Here is a 24,577-nt window from a genome sequence, read left to right as displayed (position 1 = left end):
ACTTTATTTTTGTGCACTATTGTCTCACATTAAAGTTTATAAATTGCAAATTTCTTTGCTAAGTATTGCTGTCTCACCCAAAACACAGACATTAGAAAATAGTTCAAATGTAGTGTCAAACATTTTACAACAAATTCCAACACAGTATTATTTGTTACCTTTGCCGATAGTTTGTGATTTTTCGGGAGCAAAGAAATTTAAATGAGAAAGTAAAGGTTTCAGTTGTTCAAATGGAACCATTAAACTAAAAATGAATGATATAACTCCCGAATTGTATCATTACATCCCCATATGACGAATCAGTTAGATTTAGGACTTATATCCGAAATTACAATTGTAATTTTTCATTTACTTCATTTGGTGTCTAATATGATAAAGACTTATGCCGAAAGAACAAATGAATATATACTTTTAGAGTTTAGCCCTCGAGGAACTTCTTCCAATAGATTATAAGCTTTCTTATTTACAACTTTATTTTTACAATATTGAAAATGAGATACAAAATCGATTACAAATATTAGATCAATGATCTCAATCAATTATCGAGAAATTGATTCGCATCTTAGAGATTAATCCTTATGGAAGATTCTTTCGAAGTTAAACTAATACTCCTGATTTAGAAAGTCGTCATGTAAAAATTATGTCCATCTTAGGTATGGATCAATGAGTTTTATAATGCTCCAACAACATCACAAGTTGCTACTATTTTGATAGATAATGAAACATCAAAAAATATTGGAACTCGTGATATATCTATTTACGCTCATTCTGGAAGTAAACATAAAGTACACCATTATTTTGGATGTTATGGCCATCTCCAGTACCCCTTGTTATTTTCCAATGGCGAGCATTGTTGGCTTCAAGGTATTCAAAAAGTTACTAAAGTACATAAATATGATGATGCTTGTTCTATAGAACCGTTGCTTGATGCTCAGAGTATTGGCTTAGGAGTGTGAGCAGGAACAGAAGCAAGCTGGAATTGGTAGTCGCTGGGGATAAAATATAGGCATCGGCTCCGAAACTAACAAGCAAGAGGAAGAGGCAAGAATGGATAGTTCTTTTAGAAAAGGTACAGTATGCTGATTATTCACAAAAGTTATTGAACAATAAAATGACAGGTTTGAAAATGAGTTATTACTTTTTTTAAGATTTTCAATTAGTTTGTTTTTCTCTCACGTTTAATTTTTTAATACATTTTTAGTCCTGCAAAAGAAGCGGAAACGATGTCAAGTCTCCTATCGTGAGTATTATTGTTATAAAATACAGATAAGGTCGTTAGATAACTTGATCTTGTAACATGCTGGTTGGCTTTTCCAACAATATGTAGTTGACATGTACATTAAAGTTGAGTCTTCCAGATTTGATTACTTTCGTAACAATCAAACAAGAATACGCAGTGATCTTTACGAAGGAATTGTTGATAGCGTACAAAATGGTGAAACTAGAGGGTCAAATGGTGATTGGAGGATTATTTTACCATCCTTATTCAATAGTGGTCCTAGAGATTTGAATAAAAGGTACATTGATGCGATGCCATTAGTTCAAAATTTGGAAAGTCTGATTTTTTTAACGATTACATACAATTCCAATTGCCCTGAAATAAAGCGAGAATTAAAGTATTGTGATGAAGTTCAAAACAGACCTGATTTAGTGTCACGAATTTTTAGAACAAAGTTAGAAATTATTTAAGAAACATCTATTTAGACCTGTGGCTGCAATATATATTATAGAATTCCAAAAAGAGGTTTACGACATGCTAACTTTCTAATTATATTGAAATAAGGTTCCAAATTTATTTCTCTTGAAAGTGTGGATAGAATCGTGTCTGTTGAAATCCCTGATAGTACAGAGTTTCTTTATTTGTACTTTGTTGTTGTCAAACACATGATACATGGTCCTTGTGGTTCTTTAAATCCATATAATGTGTGCATGCAAAATGGTAGAATATGTAGAAGTCATTATCCACATAAGTATAAAACACACACTTCTTTGGATGAAACTTCTTATCTGAAATATAGAAGGCAAAATGATGGCAAGAAAGTTAAAGTTAGAAAAACTTCATTGATAATAGGTGGGTTGTACTTAATAATTCTTATCTATTAGCTAAATATGACCATCATATTAATGTAGAAATACGTTCAACAATAAAAGCTGTTAAATACTTGTACAAATATTTTTACAAAGAACATGACAAGGTGAATTTATCTGTGAACAATGAAAGTGAATTTTATTGTATTGATGAAATACAAAAATCCCAATTTGGTTGATGGATTTCACCCCCTGAAGTAATGTGGAAGATCTATGGATCTACTATGTATGAAATGTATCCAACTGTTATTTCATTATAGTTACATTTAGAAAATCGACAGCTAATTACATATAAAAATACTGATGATCTTTCTAGAGTTATTAGACAATCTTTTTTTTTTTTTCAAAAAAATGATATTAACTAAATTTTTTATAATGAATGCTATAAATGAAGAAGCAAGAAAACTATTATATAGAGAATTCCCTGAACATTTTGTGTGGGATGGACAACATAAGTGTTAGATTATTAGAAAAAAAGGTGTTGTGATTGAAAGGATTGTATCAGTAAGTTCAAGTGAAAGGTGAAAGATATTACTTGCGAATATTGTTAAATCATGTTAGAGAACTGCTATCTTTTGTAGGTCTAAAATTCGTTAATGGAAATTCAGTAAAAACATTTTATGAAACTGTTACTTAGAAGGAATAATAATTGTGAATTGTGTTTATAGGAAGCTTGTACTTCTCAAATGTCAAATTCATTACGTCGTTTGTTTGCAACTATCTTAGCTCAATGTTGTTCTAATAATCCAAAAAATTATGGAATCAATTTAAAGAATTCATGTTTGAAGATTATTTGCGAGGGATTACGATTTTATGTGATGCTGAAGTAAAAACGTTATAGTCTATACATTCATTTTCAGAACCATTCGGCTAATCTTTAAATGATTGTGGATTAGTTCTTTATGATATTAATGTCCAACAAGATGAAAAATTAGAAAGAATGGTTAATGAAGAATTGGGTGTATTAATATCTGAAGCTGATATTTCGTGTGCACATAAGTTTAACCAAGAGCAAATAGCTGCTTATGATGCAATATTGAACAGAGTTTTCCATAATGTTGGCGATATGTTTTTATTGATGGTTCAGGTGGAACAGGGACAACGTTTTTGTATTGTGCATTGCTTTCAATTGTTAGATCAAGAAACTTGGTTGCTTTAGCAACTGCATCTTCAAGAGTGGCTACTAGTTTATTGTCGGGAGGTCGAACAGCACATTCAAATCTTAAAATTCCACTTCATATTCATAATGATAGTATTTGTTCAGTAAGTAAACAGTCTACTCTAGCTTATTTTTTAGGATGACACATTTAATTATCTAGGATAAAGCTCAAATGATAAATTCTCAAGCTGTTGAAACTTTAAACAAAATGTTAAGAGTTACATGTTGTTCAATAAGAGAGTAAAGATGACATAACCTTCCTTCTTTCAATTTTAATTATCCAAGAAAATGGTAGTGCTTCATAATTAAATTAAAGTACACAATTCTAAGGGATATTTCAATGGTCAGACTTTGGGTTTACTTCTCAATGGTCATCAGTTCGAGTCTCCTCAATGCCACTGAGATAAGTATCTAGCTATAAACTTAAGGGCCTCATAAAATTAGTCGAGGTGCACGTAAGTTGGTTTGGACACCCACGGTTATAAAAAAAATTAATTAAAGTACACAAACATTAATCACCATACTTCTATTCCTCAAACTCCTTCTATCTACACTAACACCTTTTTCCTAAGTTCTTTATATATTTTTATCTGTATTTTTCAGTATGGAATGGACATGTACATTGTTTTATATATATCTATTCAATTCAAGTTACTCAATTACCTGTATTTACTGCATTATTGCAATCCTACCATTACCATAGCTTTTGCTGCTAATAAGGACATAAATTGTCTAAGCCCATACGTAAATCCACTATGTAACACTCTTACCTCTTAACACTTCCATGTCTAAGCCCATGCTGCTCATTCCGTGCTGTGCCTTATTACCTAAGTAACAAGCTTTCCTCTTAACAAATATATTTGTGAAATGTTGAGAAGATGTATCAATATTTGCATTTATAATATTCTAATGCTTTTAAATTTTATTCAACTTCTCCAGTTTACATTTAATGTATCAATGTGATACATTTATTTTCTATACCTGTCTCCTCTATTATATGAAATATAAAAAACAAAGTTTCATTTCTTGTTTTACTCACTATTTTAACCACATCTAATACAATGGTGGATGCAAATCTCCAAAAGATCAATGACATTGCAATCAAGAAATATTATTATGCATTGAATTCTTTGAGAATATCTATTCCAAAAGAAGACAAAATAACACAAATCAGAAATGTAGAGAGACTTCTGCCTGTACTCAATAGCTTTCTTTTATATTTTATTTTCCTAAACTCTAAAATCATTCCCTTCATGTTTGTTTTTACATATACATATTGTTAACTCATCTTTATTCTTATTATTTTAAAATAGCAAAGCTACTTTTGGTTAAAGGCAAAGCCACTTATCACACATCACGATCAATCTTTCTTTCTGGTACATGTCCTACAACAACTGCAATAAATCTACATATGCTGATTTCGATGAAATCCATTGCTGTTCATTCTATAGATACTCTCAAGCTTGTGCTGTTTTAAGGTAATAATTATATATACACCAAATATAATTTCATATATACAATGTTTTTTCAACTCTCATGTTATCTACCTATGTTATGTTTCCATAGAGCAAGAGTTTCTATCTGATTGCAAGATTCATCAGCATCTATTGATACTACAAAACACCTTTGGTATCACATCAAATATATATTTACATTTCCATTTACGTTGCTGCATCTAACATTCCTAATTAACATAACAAACCAAATTTTCTAGAATTAATCAACGCCTCAACAAATGATCATATGTTTTTCTACATAAAAGCTATAAAACATAATAAAGGAAAAGAATACAAATACTTTGTCATCTTCATCATTTCAGCAACAGTAAAAGATCCACATGTAAGCAGTGACGGAAGCACATCTCTAGCTCCATTTGCTAGTGATGGGACCACTTCTCTAACTCCATTTGCTGAATCAATACGCTTGATAGAACATGACTTGAAAGAATCATCGGCTAAAAATGTGTTTTTCATCAACTTCTAGTCCTCCACAGAATGCAAAAGACAAAGGCATTGCATCGAATGAATCCATTGATGATAATCTTCAGTGATGCATTGGACTGGTTTTTGTCCTTTTAGGTTATAATACTTATATTTAACACTTACACGTAAATAAATCCATAAAAATTTCAAAAGTCGAATTTCAACCTATTTTAAACAATAAAAAAAGAGCTTACTCCATCATTGCACGAAGACTCTCTCCGCGTGAAAATCCGGACGCGTGTCGCATTCATAATAATTTCCTATTTTTTCTCATCTTTATTTTTTAATTAATGGGAAAGAGTGAGATCAGTTTCTTTTCAATATCAATTTGTCATGTTTCTCCATTCTGTCACTTAACCAGTCACTTTTCATTTTCCTACCTAACTGCAACCTCTTGTTCAATCTGCGAAAGGAAAGGTACATAGATAAAGATTTATTCATTTCTTTTGTGTTTTTTGTATTCGTTTTTGTGCTCTAGCTTTGATTTGTTACTTTCGATACTTCACTCAAACCACATTAGGTTCTACTCATCTTCTTTTCTCTCTTCCTTAGACCAATTTATTTATTTCTTAACTTTTTTCCTTATTTATCGTGTGCTTTAAATTTGTGTAGTTTTAAGTTATATCTTGTTGAAATTGATGTTTAATTAAGAAGCTATACTATAAGATTTCTTGTTTGTCATTTTTTTTTTCAAATTTGCTTACTTTTTTATTTTCTTTGTTGTTCATGAATAATTTTCCTTTCTAAATTTATTTTTTAATACATGTACTTTTGTACGTGGTCGTTCTTTCCATTAACGTTAGAAATAGTACGTTACAAGGTAGACTTTGGTGTTTTTTTCCTACACTTAAGATAGGTTTTCTTTTTCAGTTTTACTTTTTGGCTGCAAAATTGTTCGAACTTGCTTCTTATGTACTAAAATACTTGTCCTTTCTCCAAGGAATGATCAAATCTGCAGAGCCTTCCAAATAATCTTCAATTACATAAAAGAATCATACACAAACAAAAGTTTAAGAAGAAGAGAGTATAGTGCCACAAATCAAATTTCTTCAATCATCTTCTTATTCCAATTTTAGTTGAAAATTTGTTTTTTTTTAATCATAATATCTGAAAATTTAGGGTTTTTTTTTTCATTGATTCTTTATTTTAGGAGTTATGCTTTCTCTATCCATACCACTCAACCAAGTCCTTCTTTTCGTCTTGTCTCCAAATCAACTCTCTTATCAAACTTCTTCAAACAAATTTCATTATCGCATAAACTTCATTATTGTTGTTTATTAAATGGATTTTTCAGCATTTATCTCTCTTTCTATATGTTTATTTTGATTTCTTCCAGCTTAAATTTCGTATGAAAATTAACACATTGCATGATATGTACTAACCTTTTGACATTATATACAAAGTTTAAGTTCATATGCAACTTCCATTAGCAAACTTTCCAATCCAGTTATATTTCAAAGTCTATTACTTAAAACATTCACTTTACATTCTTAAAAACCGGTTTATATGAAAAAAAATATTATTCTCCACTATTAATATGCTTTGCAGTTTATACCTGAAAAGTTTGATAGACATCATTTGCCAAAATTTGTACTCAATGTTCAAATCCACAACTCTTCACATCGCAATTGAAATGTTACTACAAACTTAAAACCAACTGTTGTAATATGATGTCTTACCATAGGTTGGACATATTATATTAGAGAGAAACAACTATAAAAGGGTGACACGTGTGTGTTTGAACTACTAAATAACGAACCCCCAATCTTTATGTACAAAAAAGACCACACCAATGTGAATTATTAAATTTCAGTTGCATCTTTTTTGTTTAGCTAATATCTCTATGTGCTAAAGATCTTCGTTGCTAATTTATTCATGCTATTTCTAATTTTAATTCCATCTGCTTTCTTATTTACTTATATTGAAGTATATTATCGCTTAATTGATTATGCTATACTTAATAACATATTTTAGGTAAGGCTTAATTCTTTAAAATTAAACAATCTCTTTAACTCTTTTGCATCTCATAAAATAGATGTACCACACTGTTTTTTCAGAATTAACACACCTTCGTATGACCTTCATCTTCTTCCAAATTATCACACCTTCATTGCCCTATGACGTTCGGCTGGTGAGTATTATAAAGATTCATCTTCTATAAACATTCATTAAACAACAAAAAAACCTTTGCATACAAATGTAAAATCCATTTTTTTCTCTCAAACACTTGCGTCTACTTACATATGCGCGCTTTATTCAATTTTAGTTTATATAAAGTATTGTCGTGCATGTCCGTTCAACAACTACCATACGCTTATATTTAACATTCACCAACTAACATGCAACGCACATTTTCCTCACTAGTTTATAGAAAAAGATGATAAAAGTTGGGTGATTATATGATGATTGCTTTGTTTAGCCAGTCGAATGTTATAGGAGCTAACATTGACAATAACACTCAGCATGACACGATTCTAAATTCTGTATCTGATTTGTTTGTTCAATTCAAGGTAGGTTACTCAAGATGAACGTGTTATTCAAGAGTTAATGAGTTATCTCCATGGTGGAAAGGGTCACTAGTTCAAAGATGAGCTTACTTCCTTGTCGAAATTGGTTCTTCCGGTCTCAAGCCAAAAGGTAAATAAGGAAAGCAAAATAAGAAAGCCATGAATAAATCAGTTCGAAAGGCTAGAACAGATAAAAAAGTCCAAAGGCAAGTGTTTCAACTGCGATATGTGAGAACATTAGAAGAAGGATTGCTCAGAGTCTCAAACTAAGAAGCTTAGTTGTGAAGAGTTTTCTTAAAAGCGGAGTTAATTGGCGGTTGATCTACTAAATCTTGACTTCTATATTATTGAATCGATAATCATGTAAATTTTTTAGAAAACAAGAAAGCACAATATAAAAGAAATCTTCCCAATAGAATTGGTCCATAAGCATAATCTTTCAACAAGAGTAGTATTTTAGTTTTAGCAGTAATAGAAGTTTGATTTTGAAGATTATTATGTTATTTTGCATTTTGAAATGAAAATTTATGTCTATTTTTTGGACATTTTAGTCTTGTATAAAGCTATAAGTACAGAAAACATTTTACAGAAAAAATGTATAGTAATTTGAAAAGGATTAGCTGACATTTAAAAAAGGCAAAAGAAATGGAAAATAAGAAAAATGTCAACAATGTTAGGTTTAAAAGCAAGAACCCATGCCATTTCCCTCAAACAATCCCCGCCACTTCATCGCTCATTACCCTACATCTCCGACCACCTTCAATAAGTTATTTTAAGATTATTTCTTATGTATCTTCGATTTATTTTTGAAGAGTGAAAATGAATTCACGACGGTGAAGAAAAAACTAGTGACTTGACTTCGCAATGGCTAAGAACGAAGGGCCTCAATAACCTGTAGGATGACCTAGAAGCTTGACGATTCAAGGAGACACGACTGAAGCTCATGGCAGCCGAACGAATAGCCATTAATTCAGCTCAAAATAAAATCTCAATTATGGAAAACTTGAGGGACCAATTAAATTACAGTTTGGCGTTAAAATTGATGGTTTGAAGGGAAATGTAAGTAGGTAAATCGATTATATCAACAAATAAAAAATAAATTATCTATTAAAAATGAGAGATAATTCTTAAGAATTTTTTCAGCTGGTTTTTGTGTAGTTAGGGGGGTTGGTGTACTGTGTAGTGAAGCAGAGAAAGCCTAAACAACAGATCCAAGATTATTTCTCAAATCTACAGTGTCAATTTGGTGGGTTTTCGTGATTATACTGTGGCCGGACATGGATGCTGATCAGATAGTCGGAAGTTGGCCGAAGACGAGAAAAGTGAGTAGTGGACTTCTCTGCAAGGTTTTTGGGGACATGAGAAATAGAATTAGAAAGAATTGGTCTTGTTAGATCTTTCCCAATTTTCTGTTTACTCTTCCCCCCCCCCCCCCCCCCCCCCAGCCAAGACATTTATTTTGAATTCCTATATAGTTGTTGTGACCTCTTTCGTGTACTTATAGCACCATCCTATTTTCAAATGTTTAGCTTAACTACAAATGTGATTAACAAAACAAAAAATGTTATCTCCGACTATTAAAACATTGTTGTGGCATCAAGGCATGACCATATTAGGACGGATGAATTCAAGATCATACTAAAAACAATTCAAGTCGATATATGTAAAAATAAAAAATAAAAAAATTCAAAATTTATTTTTTTCGTATAAAAAATTAAATGGGTTGGACTGGATCGGGATCCCCATACATTTTTCTTGCATATAAGCTTAGATAAGATTTCGAGGTTCGTGATGAGCTAAGTGACTTGGAGGTATAACATCTTGCGAACTTTCTGTTTTGAAGGCAAGATGAATACAATTATTCTACACGTACAGAAGGCCTTTCACAGGCCTCCTACAGATTATAAAAATGTGCTGACGTGGCAATGGGAGGTGGGAAAATTTAAAAAAAAAAAAAAAAAAGGGACGATAAGGCACAAAATGCGTCAAATTGAATCAGTTAGGGCATTTCACTTCCAATTTCTCGCTTTTCACGTTTGTGGCTCTGCTTTGCACCTTCGGATGGAGAAATCAGTGGAGGATCGATGAGAGCCCGCTCTTGGAGTCGACGCCACACCGCTCATCTTCTTCATCAGCGACCATTTTCTTAGTCAACCTCGCACCATTTCCTTTTTTTCCATCGACGACCGTGCTTAATATTTTTTTTTCCAGATCTACCCAAAGAAGACAAGAACAAGGTAGTATTTTATCTTAGTCACATCTCCTCCATGTTTTGAGATGCCATAATCCCGTTTGAGATGTCATTCCACTGTCTTGATTTCTAACATCTCAGTATTTTAACGAACTCGCATTTTACTGCCATAATCACCATTTAAGATGCCATTTCACTGCGTTATATTCAAACAAGTTAGGATTTTAACGAACTTAGATTTCACTGCCTTAAAGCCCGTTTGAGCTTCCATTTTCGAGTATGAATTTTAGTCGGTACCTAAATTTGCTTAACATGGATTTAAATTTGTTTCAGTGTGCATTTCTTCCTGTAATTTTATGAGTTTGAATCTCCTATAATTAATTTTAATTTGAGTTTGTATCTGTTGATGTGCAATAGTGGAAGAGTTTCCATCATTTTGCTATTTGCCTATAATGAGTTTGTTATGGTGGAAGAGTTTCCATCGCGTTACAATTCTGTCTGCAACGAGTTTGTTGTCAATCTCAGGTATGTAAAACGATGGGAACTCTTACACCCCTGCAAACCGAGTAGTTTAGTCTGAGTTCCCACAAGTTTGCATAATTTTGCATCTTGCTGTTGTAATGAGTATGTTCTTAATCTCAGGGTGAAAGGGCCAAATTTTGGAGTTTATCACAGTTGTAGAAGCACGACGCATTACTTCAAGGATTGCCAGAGAAAAATTCAATGCCCGTGGTGTCCACATAGAATCAGAAAGTGTTTTGAGGTTGCAAAGAGCATCGATAAAAATGGGCGATTATTCAAAACTTGTAGTGAGGATTGCGAGTACTTTGACTGGGTTGAAAATGAAGAATCAAGTGGTGAATCCAATACCGTTAACGAAGCGATGACTGTTGTGTCCAACGAGGAAATCGAAGAGTTGCCAAGCATGTTTGACTCTCTTGCTCGAATAGCCGACAAACGAGGCTTCGAGATTTCAATGACGTGACATTTCGTAAGGAAAAAGGATAAGCAGACGAGTATGGGAAAGAAAAGGGCCCGGCACGGCATGCGTAGTAGTTAGTTGTCGAACGAGTTGTATTTGTATTGTGTTCGTGTTGTATTAGCTATCGAACAATGGTATTTTAAGAGAATATATGTACTTGATAGTTGTGGACTTCATTTTACTATAATGAGACTTTGAATTGCTTGTTTATCAACACAAGAATTTGTGTTTGCTTAATTTTTTGTTGTTTTTGATATGGCTTTCTTGGTTTGAGTGGAGCTATTTTGATGTCGGAAAGTTTTAGGTATTAAGATGCCTAAAACTTTATCAGTTTTCAGCTTCAAGTTGCACTATCATAGACTTTTGTCATTTAAAAATATGGATGATACACAACACGATCAGTTCAAAAGTTTTGTGAATGACGAGAAATCTAGAGCATAGAAAATGACAAGTGCTAGTATACTAGTTTGGCAAGAACCTAGAGCATACAAAATTTTTGTGAATGACAACAAACCTAGTTTTAGACTTTACAATGGTAGTTTCTCGCCTCAAATGATAACTGGCAATTTTAAAGAATGCATACATTCACCACAAAACTCATGAAGAATATAAATTCACCATCAAGTAAAAATTGTCCAATTCTAAAACTATCCATCAAGTAAAAAATATAGAAAACATCCACACATATGGATGAAGAATGCACACCAAATTAGCTCAAAAATGAAATCAAAATATTTACACTTCGAGACCATTCCAAAAGAAGGCTCATCAAGTTTCATCGACTTGAAAATTAACCAAACGTTAGCTACAACTAAATAGCCCCGAATGAAATCAAAAATTTCAATGTTCAAGTGCTTGAATGCGCAAAAGTGAAATCCACAATTTGTTCATTGTAACTCTTGTTGACTGCCACTGTCAGCTTACATTTGCGTAACATCCAAAATAAGGCTCATAGCAAATGAAATTAATGAACTGAAAAATATAAACCTAATGGCCTAAAAACATACATACCAAAAAGGACTGCGAACATGTGAATGGCGATAGTGATGAACACTGTTCAAAGGCGTTAACATCTGGTGCAGCTCCTTCCACAGTACTATGACTACCTTTCGGTCTCCTGCCTTTTGCTGATGTCGAAGTTGCCTGCAAGTACATCAAATTCATATTAGAATAGTGGTTTGAACTCAGTTTAAAATAGTAATGAAATAGAAAAAAATACCTTTGCTTTCTTTGATGTTAACTCCAACGGTCATTTTCGTCGAAGTTTCCTTGGTGTACCCTTTCATTTCGATGATATGTAATCTAGTACGTTGATGCTCAAATGCTTTTGAGAACCGATCCTGTGAGAGATTACATGACTTGGATGAGCACCACTACTCGACTTGAGCTCCTCCGCCTGAACTTTTATCCACTCCATTACTGCACAACTCCGCTATTAATCATTCGCAACAAGGCCATCCACCTCTGAAAATGCTCGACATATATCCTCGTACCTCAACTGTGCCAGAGTATTGACCAACTCAGCATAGTAAACTGCGATCCTCGTGTGTGCTCTACTAATGTCCCTCCTCCATTGCCACAATATAAACTTATCCAATAATAACTTGACATTATTACGAATCAAAACAGTGACTGCATGCCTACAAAATATCCCTCAGAACTCGAACAGGTAGCAACTACAAACAATGTCTTGTGTCTCCTTCGTATATGACACAAAAAAGGTCCTTTTCATTCGATGCTCTTCATATAGCAGGACATCTTCCCGTACCTCGTAAATCGTCTCTATAAAACCCTTTGAAATAGAAATGATTTCACAGTAAACCTTCCCAATGAACTTATTCTGAACCTCCCCAAACTTTGATATGGTGTAAACGTTTTAAAATTGCTTTTCCATATTGAAATTCGTTACACACACTACCATTTGCACGTACGACTTGAAGTTAGCCTGAAATTTCTTTTCAACTTTGTTCCACAGTGCTCTTTCATATTGTTCAACAAATTGCTTCAAAGAGGTCTTCGAATGCATGTATCCATCGAAGAACACATTCATACTCTCGCTTCGTTGCGTTGTGGACATTCCGGCCCAAAATGTGGCTTTCAAAAAACATGGAACCCAACGTCCTCTGTTTGCAAACAATCCCGCCAACCAATCATTGTCATACAACTTGTACATATCAATCATCGCTCTCCACCCTTTTTCAAACTCATCAACGGTATGCGAATCACACACTAATCCATGTATAGTAAAAAATATCGAAGCCTTGTCATCATGATAGCCAAACTTCTCAGGTAACTTCTTCAAGATATGCCACAGACACCACCTGTGCTTCGTATGTGGAAATACAAACTTAATTGCATTCTGCATTGCCCTATCTTGATCAGTAATTATTTCATTTGGTGCTTGACCGTGCATGCATTGCAACCATGTCCGGAGTAACCACACAAATATATTGGTGTCCTCATTAGCTATCAAGCTACAACCAAACAGTGTTGATTGCCCATGATGATTGATGCCAACAAACGGGAAAAACGGCTTGTCATACTTGTTAGTGAGGTATGTTGTATCAAATGTGACAACATCACTGAACTCTTTGTACGCTTGTCTACACCTATGGTCTGCCCAGATACATTCTTAAGCTAGGACTCATCGTCTAAATCCATACTGAAGTAAAATCCTAAGCACCGTGCTTGCATATTCGCAAATTAAGCTTGTATTGTGGCTTCATCTCCTTCTGCGAGTCTTAACCGTCGTTCTTGTTCAATATAATTTCGACAATCTTTCTCGATGAATGTGATAGACTCATAATCGCCTGCTTCCACCACTACAAAATTGTAGCTTTTGTGTAATGAAATTCCTACAATATCATTCACTTCAAGCTTTCGTTTGATATTTGCAGTCAGCTCTCGATTGCATTGATACAGCCTTGATTTCGAAGGACTCATTTTATGATTGTGATCCAGTTGGCTGTATTTACTCTTCATTTTCCATTACTCAATAAAGACGCCGAGATCCTTGCTTTACAATTAGTTTGACTAGTTGGTTGCTGCTTCAAAGAATTTCTTGTACCATAACTTCTTCTGCCCTCACGGCTACAAGTAAACATTACAAATCGCACATCACCATCGTTCCCCTTTTTTGAATTCCGTTTCCTAACTGGAAAACCCACTTCATAAGCATATTTTTTATAGAACTCAAACATTTCTTTCTCATCATCGAACTTCATACCCACCTCGGGTACATTCACACCATCTCCTCCAAAGTTATCATTTTCACCTACGTTCTCATTCGTGACATTGCTATTCCTAGTTTCAACCAATAAGTCATGATGCTTCTCTTCCATAGTTCCTAATCCTGAGATGAAATAAGCATTACGAAGACATTAACGCATAATAGCCCAATAATATTTGCCGACAACAAACAAGCAGACTGTTAGATCACTGGGGCTAAACAAAATCTTTTTTAAAGTCTGCAATCAATATTCTAATTCCATGCCCCAAATATATTTTGAAGTTTGCATGTGAACTCTCCTAAGGGAGGATTGTTAGATTTGATTGATAATAATAAATTTGTTTTGCACACCAGGAAGGGCTCGCAGCTTGTTAAAAAACTTGTGTTTTAGTCCGATTCAACTAATTTTTTTTTTCCTTCTCATTTTCAGTTTGCAGACAACGTAGGCATAGACAAAACAATCATCGCCATTTGTTTTATATGGTTCAAGTATATACACATAAGACAAAAAGGGCAGAAATTTAGGAATATCTTTTCAGTAAGTAAAAAGTTTCGAGGCATAGACAAAACTACCATCGCCATTTTTTTTATATGCTTCAACTATATACACACAAGACAAAAATGGCAAAAATTTAGAATAAGTTTTTTCAGTAAGTAAAAAGTTTCGAATATAGCGGTACCTTCCAACTCTATAAGTTGACGCCGTCGAAGATACGGGAAAACTCACAAACACTAAATGGTTTCAGTCAATGCCGTCAAAGATGTGGGAAATCTGTGGTTGGAGATGGAGACCGCGGAAAACGGAGGAGTTCAGTTGACACCGACGAGGTGGGCTATTTTGAGGTATGAACTTGTGCAGTCTTGGTGGAGGGAATTCTGAAAGTAATTTGTGGTTTTCCCTCTTTTTGTTCGATTGTTTGCCTTTTTTTTTTTAAAGCTTACAAGTCATCAAATTCAAATTTTCGGCAAATCCCTGTGAAACCATCCTGTACTTGAAGACTTATTCAGATGAATAATAGATAATTTTTTAGCGATATATCTAAGAATTTTTTGAAATTAGTTAATTCTGAATTATCTTAAGTGAAATAATTAATTATTTATCCACATTAAATGTCTAAAAATCACATCATCTCGCAAGGTAGTGCCACGTGGATCATAATTATCTAAATATTTTTTCACCAGAATTTCTTTATATTAAAATAGCATCAATACAATGTTAATGAAAATCATATATCTACATCTATCTATAATATATTAAAAGTATAGATTGAGGAGAAACTTTTGAATACCAATTTTACCCTTAATTATTTAGCTATATGCCAGTTCTGCCCTTATATATTTAATATAGTACAATTTATTATAATTTAACTTTATTTAATATCTATTTTAAGTGTAATGCTATTAATTAAATTAAAAAATATTTTTTAATTTCTATAAATGGTTATTTAAGGCCATCATTTGAGCTCCTTAAACATCCATTTTTCAATTTCATTTTGAAATAATTCTATTAATCAAATTAAAATTTTTTTTTTAAAATATCAAAATGAGAATTTAGGGCCATCATTTGAGTTCCTTAAACAATAACCATTTTCAATATCATGTTGAATAAATTGAATTATTGCTTTTAATAAAAATCCCTTATATTTTTTTAGTTATATGTCAATTCTACCATTATATATTTAACAGAATATCATTTAATATAATTTAACTTTATTTGATATCCATTTAAATGTAATACTTATTGTTTTTTATTGGAGTACTTAAAATTTTACATTAAGTTTAATTACTTAAATTACATTATTGAAATTAAGTTTACCATTTAAAATCTGAGCTCACTATATTTTTAATATGATTATATATATTGACGAGCTTTGATTTTAAGTGAATAAACTTAATTTAATTAATCTAAAATTACGAGTACTCCAATATGAAAAATGAACTATATACTGAAAAAGAAGATTACATGAAATTAAATTTTAATTAATCTATCATTAGTGTCACCTTTAATATATTATAATGTTATTTTATACGTGCGTTTGTGTGTGTGTGTATTATTTATTATCTATTTACATGAGCTTCACTTAAAATCAACATTCATCTACTTATATAATTATATTAAAAGTACAACATATATAAAAATAAAATGTGGAGATAGATGAGAAATGTTCAATTTACAATTTTATTTTTATATAACATTGTCAATATTTTCATTCAAAATTTATAAATTTCACATTTAATTAATTAATAATTGATAATATAACTATTTAAATAGGATGAACAATAAATTGAAAAGAAAAAACTGCTTAAATGTGATCAACAATTAGGAGAAAATGAATTGATGATGAAAGAAATTATCCATCAAGAAAAAAGTTTATGGTACAGACAAAATGAGTATTTTTTAAATTTGAAAATTATTTACGTACCTTTAGTTTACTTATACGTAAACATTTTGAACTTAATCAGATGTACATCTTTTAATTTGATTTTTCTTCGTGCCTACATGTACCATAAAATTGGTTGATGTCGTTATAATAGTTGAAGATAGGGTCCAGCCAAAGTCTAGCATAAACAAATCATTTCACGTAATTTTAATAAAACTTTCATTTATATGTATATTCTTTAACAACTTAATTTTTTCATTTTACATTATCAATTGCCTAACTTAAAAAATATTACGTATATAATTCATTCCGCACATAAGATGTGCGACGCACGTACTTACTATTAGTAAAATATCAAACATGACCAGAAATGTAACTTGTTAATTAGATTACATTTGTAAAACAAATAATCCAATTGTAAGTACATTATGCTTACGAAATTAATATAAGGTTAATATTTAATTATTTCACATTCTTCTAGAAAATAGTTTCATTTCCAAAGTAGAAAATTCAGCAATTTCTTGTCTGACTTTTTTGACTTTCTTTCCTTTTTTTTCACGTGAAGTAATAATAAATTCGAGAGTAAAAATACATTTTTGAGAAAAATGAAAATTAAACGGGGCCAAGTACATAAAACTAATAAAATATTAAGCCTATGTTTGCAAATCTTTTCAAATTTATAAGTTTATGAGTTCCATATAAAAATTTGTGAGTTCATATGATTAAAAAAATTAAGTCCCATTTGATATCAAATTTTCATCCCAAAAATCAATTTTTTTTATCATTATTTCACTATTTTAACTGTCATTTTTTTTCACTCATAGGTGGACCCACTTCTCTCTCTCTCTCTCTCTCTAAGGTCAAAAAAATTAATTCTCTTAATCACAAACTAACAGGTGCCAAGTTTGATAAACTTTTAGTCCACATTTGATATTGATTAAAATTTTAATTTTAATTTAATTTAAAATCAATAATTAATTTTAACTATATATTTCATTAATTTTATAATTTCTTAACCATACATTTTATCAACTTCTATAAAAAATCTTAAAAGAGAAAAATTGTCAAACAAGGATTAAATATACTTCAACCATATGCAGGCTATGGCCCGATTGTCAAATGAATTCGACTTTACCAACGTTTTATCATTTGAAAATGCTAACTCGTACATTGTACCTTGAACAAATCACAAACAGGGGAAGAACGAAGAACATTACCTTATTAATTTAATTAAGAAATAATTACGAAGTAAATTCCATTTTTGTGTATTAAAGAATATTTTTTTGGAGGTCTATATCAGTCACGAATTTCCTCTACTTTTGGTAAGCAGCGAAATTTAATTTCTACGTGTGTGAAAAATCCTCGCTCTCTCACTTGCAACTGTCCCTCCGTGTTCATCTCGCGTTTCAGTAGGCATCTTTAGAGAGAGAAATGGAAAGGCAACCCTGTTTCTAGAGAGAGAAAAAAGTTCCTCTTTGAAGTTTGTTAGTTGTGGATTTCGATTAATCAACAATACAGTTTTTTATATTTTTTGGACAACCATTGCAAGAATCGATCATTATCTTGAAGGATCATTGATTTAGCAACTGGGTTTTTACTTCATCGGATCTTGAAGGAGTTTTTGAGCGTAATTCTGGGATATATTGGTTAACTCTTCACTGAACGGAGATGATGATGTTGACATTCGAAACAGTTTGGTTGTGATGTAATATGGAAGTTTTGTTTGTTCGCACATACATAGAAGATGTCGCTTTACATTGGTCGCGGGGCTTCAAAGGTTCGTCTCCTCTCCACTGCTAAATTAGGTTTCTGCTTTTCAGAAAAAAAAAAAACAAAAAAAAAAAGAGAGAAATTTTTTTTTCCCTGTTTTGTTAGAATTGTTTGTTGATGTATTATTGTTGTTCTTGTGATGAGAAGTTATGGAAGAGGTTTTGTGCGGAGACAACTACAGAAATCAATCTTCTTGCAGAAAATTGGAAGTATATTTTAGGAGGTTTAATTTGTCAGGTTTGTATGTATATATTTATTCTTGCATTTATCAATTTCTTCTTGATTGTACTATTGAGTGCTCTTCTTAGATTAAAGTTATGGGCAATTTGTTTTGTACTTGCTAATTTATTCGAGATGAATGTTGTTAAACTTGACTTTTTGTAATTTATGTTTTTTTCTGGTTAGAGAACAACATGTATGTGTTTTATTGTGGATACAGCTTTTGAATTATGGTGACTTGATGGAAACGTTTCACTAAGGAATGATTACAATTCCAATAATTATGTTTTCATGAATGGATAGCAGATGTTTTCGCTATTTAATGCTTATAAAAGCTCGGATTCACTCTGATTCTGTACCTAGGGTATGTGTTTGTGCAAAACAGTGAGTCGATTTTATGGAAGACCCTTGCCATGGGGGCAGTCTTAATAATCTTCTCTTAGTGGATATCTCATAATATTTCCTAACTGGTTCATCGAATATTGATTCTAGTTGATAATTCCTTAAACGAATTATTTCTTTAATCAAAATCAGTTCTACGCTTGAATTTAGCTATAGTTTTATCAATTTAGCTTCTTTTTGTTGGCTTTCCTTCTTGCTTATATGCTGTTCTTGATTTCTAATGTCTAACATGTCTTTTACTCAGTACATCCATGGACTGGCTGCTCGAGGTGTTCATTATATACATCGACCAGGACCCATACTTCAGGACGTTGGCTTCTTTCTTCTTCCAGTAAGCAAAATACATTTTTGTACTTCATGTTGCTTACTACTACTAATGGATGCTTACTCTTTGAGAACTTTACTCATTTACAACCTTCTTATCTGCAGGAGCTCGGAAAAGACAAAGCTTATATAAGTGAAACTGTATTTACCTGCATGTTTCTACTTTTTGTCTTGGTGAGTTTTCTCTTGGTTTTGATTTTCTTCTGATCGTCATTTTGTGAAGATCGCAATCCTTAATATTTGTAAATATGGTTAATGTTCTATTGCAGTGGACTTTCCATCCCTTTGTTTTCAAAAGCAAGAAGATTTACACAGTTCTGATATGGTGTAGGATTCTGGCATTCCTAGTTGTGAGTATAATTTCTTTGTTTCTAGAATATTCTTTGCACATGAATCCGGAGTTGGTTGGAGAGGGAAATGAGAATGGATCTTTTACTGGTTTTTCTTCCTGGATGAGCATATTCATGAATGTGTTTTAATGTCACGGGTTATTTATTTCTCTGTCATTCGAATTTTTAATGACGTTGTGCATATAATCCAACCTTCACATTTATAAAATGATAGATCCTACTATAACAACATTTGCAGCAGTAATCAATGTATTTTGTATGGAACCAAATCTTTAATATTGTCATAATAGTTTCCTCTTTTATGTTGCTGTAGGCTTGTCAAATTCTTCGGATTATAACTTTTTATTCTACTCAACTCCCTGGCCCAAACTATCACTGTCGCGAGGTAAAAAAAAAAAAATCGAATTTTTTAAATCAATTTTGCATAATTTCTTTTCTCGCTAGAATTTCAATGTGGGCTGGACAATTTAGCATTGAAAATCTGTTCCTTCTGATATAGGGCTCAAAGCTTGCCAGGCTTCCACGTCCTGATAGCATCTTAGAAGTTCTATTAATAGGTGACATTTGCCTTATTTCCCCTTTCCTCTAGTTGTTTAAGTGTTTTTTTTTTCCAATTTTTTTTGCTCACTTGAATTTTTATGATTGTGCAGTTCCTAGTGGTGTGCTTTATGGTTGTGGTGATTTGATATTTTCATCTCACATGATTTTCTCTCTAGTCTTTGTTCGGACATACCATAAATATGGCACCCGAAGGTAATAGCAAATTGCACCTCTTATTATATTGCATTGCATGGAAGGAATGTCTGACACTTGTGCCAAGGGAATGAAGATATTTGAAGAAATTATAGAAATAAATTACTTATGCCCGAAATGCTTATCTCCATAGTTTGGACTAAATTTCTCAACAATTTGAGGCCATTTGTCTTATATGATCCCCCAATTATGTTCATGGTCATATGATATCAACCTATTTGTTGACATGAAATTGCAGGTTTGTAAAGCAGTGTGCTTGGTTAACCGTTGTGATCCAAAGCTTGTTGATCATTGCATCCCGCAAGCACTACACAGTTGATGTCGTCGTATCATGGTAAAGCATTTCACATCCAGTATTTTTAACATGTTAACGCTGTCTGATGTACATCTAAACACATGATTATGTTACAGGTATACAGTTAATTTGGTGGTGTTCTTTGTTGACAAGAAGTTGCCAGGTGAGCATTTCTTTCTTGTCTCTGGGCCCAAAATCTGCTTCAACATTCGCATTTTGACCCGGGTTCTATTTTTTAGAACTGCCTGATCGTGGAGCTTCAACAATGTTGCTTCCATTGAGCAAGGATGGCAGGACGAAGGAAGAAAATCACAGGCTCTTGAATGGAAATTCTGGAGACCCTTCCGACAAGGTACTTTTTCTTTTTGGGGATTGCAAATAAACTTTTATTTAGCCCGTGGAACAGTTTCTTAAAATTGCTCATGGCATAATTTCCAGAGGCCAAGAACTCAAATAAACGGCAAGATTATGGAAGATGGAAGCATTGATGCAGGGGTTAATGGTGTATAGACAATGTAAATTGAACCTCGTTTCAACTATTGAAACAGCTACCGGGTATACCTCGAATGTAATCTAGATAAGTCCTAGGTTACTACTTATGCTTTTAGATAATCTATAGTCATGCCGGGATGGACTGAAACCTGTCATCAGATATGCCATGGTGTATCATGGAATTCCGATGTTCTCATTGCTTCAATTATTTTTGATCTTCAATTCTCGCTAATTTTTCATTATTTTCTGTTCTTATTCAAGTCACGTATAAAAACTTCAACAGATTTACAGTCAACCATGACTACGCCATGGTAACCATGCGGTGGGTAGTCTCTATTTAAATTGGAGACCATATTTTTGGGCACATGCTTTCCTTGACGTAGTTATAGAGAGGTCATTGTCCTTGTACGATCATATGAAAATACAGCTTTTAGTTACATTTTGTATTCTGTTTTCTAGGAATGATGGACTTTTTGTCACTGTCACTTTCGTCACATGCCTTTAAACAGAGGGTACCTCATATGTAGACTTTCCGGTGCAAAGGAACGAAGAAAAATTGCACCAATCCCATGTGCTACAAGAACATGTTCAGCTGTTGTCATTCCTCTTAACAGAATTTTATATTGTTTTTAATTATCATGAGGCATAAGGTTTTAAGTAATCCATGATTGTGTTAGATTATATATTCAAGAGAATGTCTTAATCTAATAATTTTAGGTTTTATTTTCCATTTCAATTCACAGCTAAATTGATAGAAAGAAAATCAGTTGGGACCAAACTATATAATACCTAGGTTTTATGTGACAATGCTTTTTGAATTTCCATTTACTGATCCCATCTTTTACATAACCAATCCCCCCCCTCCCCTACTGTACATGAATATAGTAAGTGACCCGCAATCCATAGAGGAGAAAGGGGACAGCTCAAATGAACTTGGAACTTATCTTCCCTAATGTTCATAGTTGTTTTGGTTTGAGATGAGAAAGGGGCACCGGTCGAGTACCATGAATGAATAAAAAATTGAATGCAAAGGGAATCGAAAGTTGCTTTTGAAACTAAAAAGATGTTTTAAAATAAGTTTGGATAATTTCTTAAAGGGAAGACATTTATCTGGCTAAGAGAATTTGTAAAGAAAATTCATGAAAGATGCTCTTTTTTTTTTTTTTTAAGAAAATTTTTCTACAAGAAGCAAGATTAGAAATCGAACTGTTCTCATTCAGGATAAAGTCCTCATGCAATTTGGTTTCATCAGAATTATTTGTCCCCATTTTCATTTCTTTTTAATTTTTTAGTTCTGATGTAATAATTGGTCCCCCATTTCATGTTCTTACTTTTGCAAGGACAATAGAGGGTCCCAGCTCTTAAGGACCCCATATTTTCTTATCGAATTCAATGACTTTGCCCTGTATGGTGTCGATCATTCTATGATCACACTTGCCTCAAACTTTTGGCGTTCGAGTATTTTCCCTATTCAATTGGGTTAATTGATACTCATCACCAACTCCACCACCCTATTTATAGCTTTAGAAATAGACCGATTGATGTTCATCCAAAGGGACCAGACCCACATTAAAAACTTCAATTCCACGTTTAATTGTTTGATTTTGTGCGACGTTCACTTTATTTTCACCTTCTAAATCATTCAGACGAGATTTAACGTAGGGTTATGCTAAAGAAACAACCTCCCTGACAAACCCCACAAATAAGGGGAGGTTCCGTGTTTTTTTTTTTTTTTTTTTTTTGCGGGCCCATCCCCATTTGTGGGGTCTCGGTTCTTTAACATTATACAACTGACATATACACACACAAACTATCGAGTTCACCCAAATTTCAATTTTTGAAATATTTGACTGACCTTTATTCCATGAAAAATAATTTTCAGAAGTGTAGTCATGTGAAATTGTTTTTCTAAAAGACAAGGAAAGTATATCTCTATGGGAGGTAAGTTTGTATTTTCTAGACAATTCACACTTTCTAAAAACTCAACTACATAGGAAAGTACAATAATTTTTATGTTAAAATTAAGCTAATCAAACACATTTAATTGACAATTTCCATTTGTCTATAACTTATTTGCTTTCCACGCAAGTTTCATACTTACAATTAAACATATCCTAAATATAACCAGAATATTAGAGTGCCAGGGCATGTAAACGGATAGTTCTACTTCTGAAGAGTAATAACTGTCATCTTCTATTTCCCATTTTCTCATATTGAGGTTCTTGGTCCATTACCAGCCATGTTCGGTGCAAAATTATCTCCTTCACATTGGTGGCCGATTATTCCCCAGCAACTGATCGACTAGATTAGTTACCTGTAGAGGGCATTTCAACAGCAGTCAATAAGAGATTTATAAGGCACCGACAGACGAGGATTCGAGTACACGACACAAGTAGATTGGGTCAAATAACTCACCGGGATTACCAAACCAGTCTAACATTCAAGAAGCTCAATAAATGTCCTATTTCTATGCATTTTAAGGCTTTTACGTACTTTGGAGACACCATCACCATGTTTCAGCACTTTGGACATAAACAAGTTTCAGAGGTCTTAGTGTCATTAAGAAACAAAACATGAAGTCTGATGTCATCAAATGATACACATCAGAGAAATGGGTCCTTTCATGCTTGCCGGAGGAAGCTATATGGTGTTAGCTCGGTTAGGATGTACTATGGGGAAAGAATTCATCTAGTCGAACAATATAACCATATTAACTGCATATTCAAGGGAATAGGGTAGAGGTGACACTTATTTCAGAGAGATCATTTCAATTGGATCAATTGCCATGACTAAAACGTTATTCTTCAAACATTACTTCACAAGGAGGGAATTTTGAACCACCAAGGGGAAAGACTTGACATTACCTAAACCAAGATCCAATATTCTTCTTGGATTTCAAATTTCATGATTGCAAAGGAAAAACCTACTTCTCAATACAGATACTTCTGGTACCACTTTCTCCATGAGTTTGTGACAACAATTTAACTATTAACCTAAGCCTCTGCTAGGCAAAATTTATAAATCATTCGTACATTATCAATTAATCAAACATCATTTTCAATTACATATTTCAATAGACCCAAAAATATATGCATTTATCCACAACTCACTTATATCTATTTATAAATTAAACAGATTATAAATTCTTCCCAAACAGAGGCTTAAATTTGATATGTGACTTCAATATGTTCCATCATTTAGGTTTAGAAAAGACTATTAAATATTAAATCCTTGTTTGGCAGAGATTAAAATTTAGATTTTAATCTAGATCAAATTCAACAATTAGTTTTAACCACATATATCGTGGAATCCACAACTTTTCAACAGCTTCATTAACTTTATCAAAATTTACTAAAAATGTTATTTTAATTCGTACCAAACAGGGGTTAAACAACTCGAAAAGTTCAAGAAAACAACATACTAGAGTAATGATTCAAAACTACAAGCACTTGA

At 32.7% G+C, this 24,577-nt stretch overlaps 2 protein-coding genes across 3 annotated transcripts; one reads left to right on the top strand and one right to left on the bottom strand.

Moving 5' to 3' along the window:
• Positions 1-12,344: 12,344 nt before the first annotated feature.
• Positions 12,345-13,891, bottom strand: LOC111404720 (protein FAR1-RELATED SEQUENCE 5-like). The gene is made up of 4 exons (XM_023033486.1): positions 13,684-13,891; positions 12,828-13,525; positions 12,594-12,701; positions 12,345-12,512 (listed from the first exon to the last, which is right to left on the bottom strand). Exons 1-4 carry the CDS (start codon positions 13,889-13,891, stop codon positions 12,345-12,347), a joined length of 1,182 nt encoding a protein of 393 aa, XP_022889254.1.
• Positions 13,892-17,748: 3,857 nt separating this feature from the next.
• Positions 17,749-21,757, top strand: LOC111404077 (phosphatidylinositol:ceramide inositolphosphotransferase 1-like). Of its 2 annotated transcripts, XM_023032808.1 has the most exons (13): positions 17,749-18,296; positions 18,437-18,526; positions 19,155-19,241; positions 19,340-19,408; positions 19,504-19,584; positions 19,898-19,969; positions 20,084-20,141; positions 20,235-20,337; positions 20,576-20,671; positions 20,749-20,795; positions 20,872-20,984; positions 21,071-21,187; positions 21,584-21,757. In XM_023032808.1, exons 1-12 carry the CDS (start codon positions 18,264-18,266, stop codon positions 21,140-21,142), a joined length of 921 nt encoding a protein of 306 aa, XP_022888576.1. In that variant the 5' UTR covers positions 17,749-18,263; the 3' UTR covers positions 21,143-21,187; positions 21,584-21,757. The 2 variants fall into 2 exon arrangements, with proteins under 2 accessions (XP_022888576.1, XP_022888575.1); XM_023032807.1 differs by lacking the exon at positions 21,584-21,757 and having other exon boundaries at positions 17,750-18,296; positions 21,071-21,419.
• Positions 21,758-24,577: the final 2,820 nt, after the last annotated feature.

Source organism: Olea europaea, chromosome 11 (assembly GCF_002742605.1).
Source record: "Olea europaea var. sylvestris chromosome 11, O_europaea_v1, whole genome shotgun sequence".
In the NCBI taxonomy this organism is placed as follows: Eukaryota; Viridiplantae; Streptophyta; class Magnoliopsida; order Lamiales; family Oleaceae; genus Olea; species Olea europaea.
The sequence above is the reverse complement of the archived record's forward strand: the minus strand, read 5'-3'. Positions and strand labels throughout refer to the sequence as shown.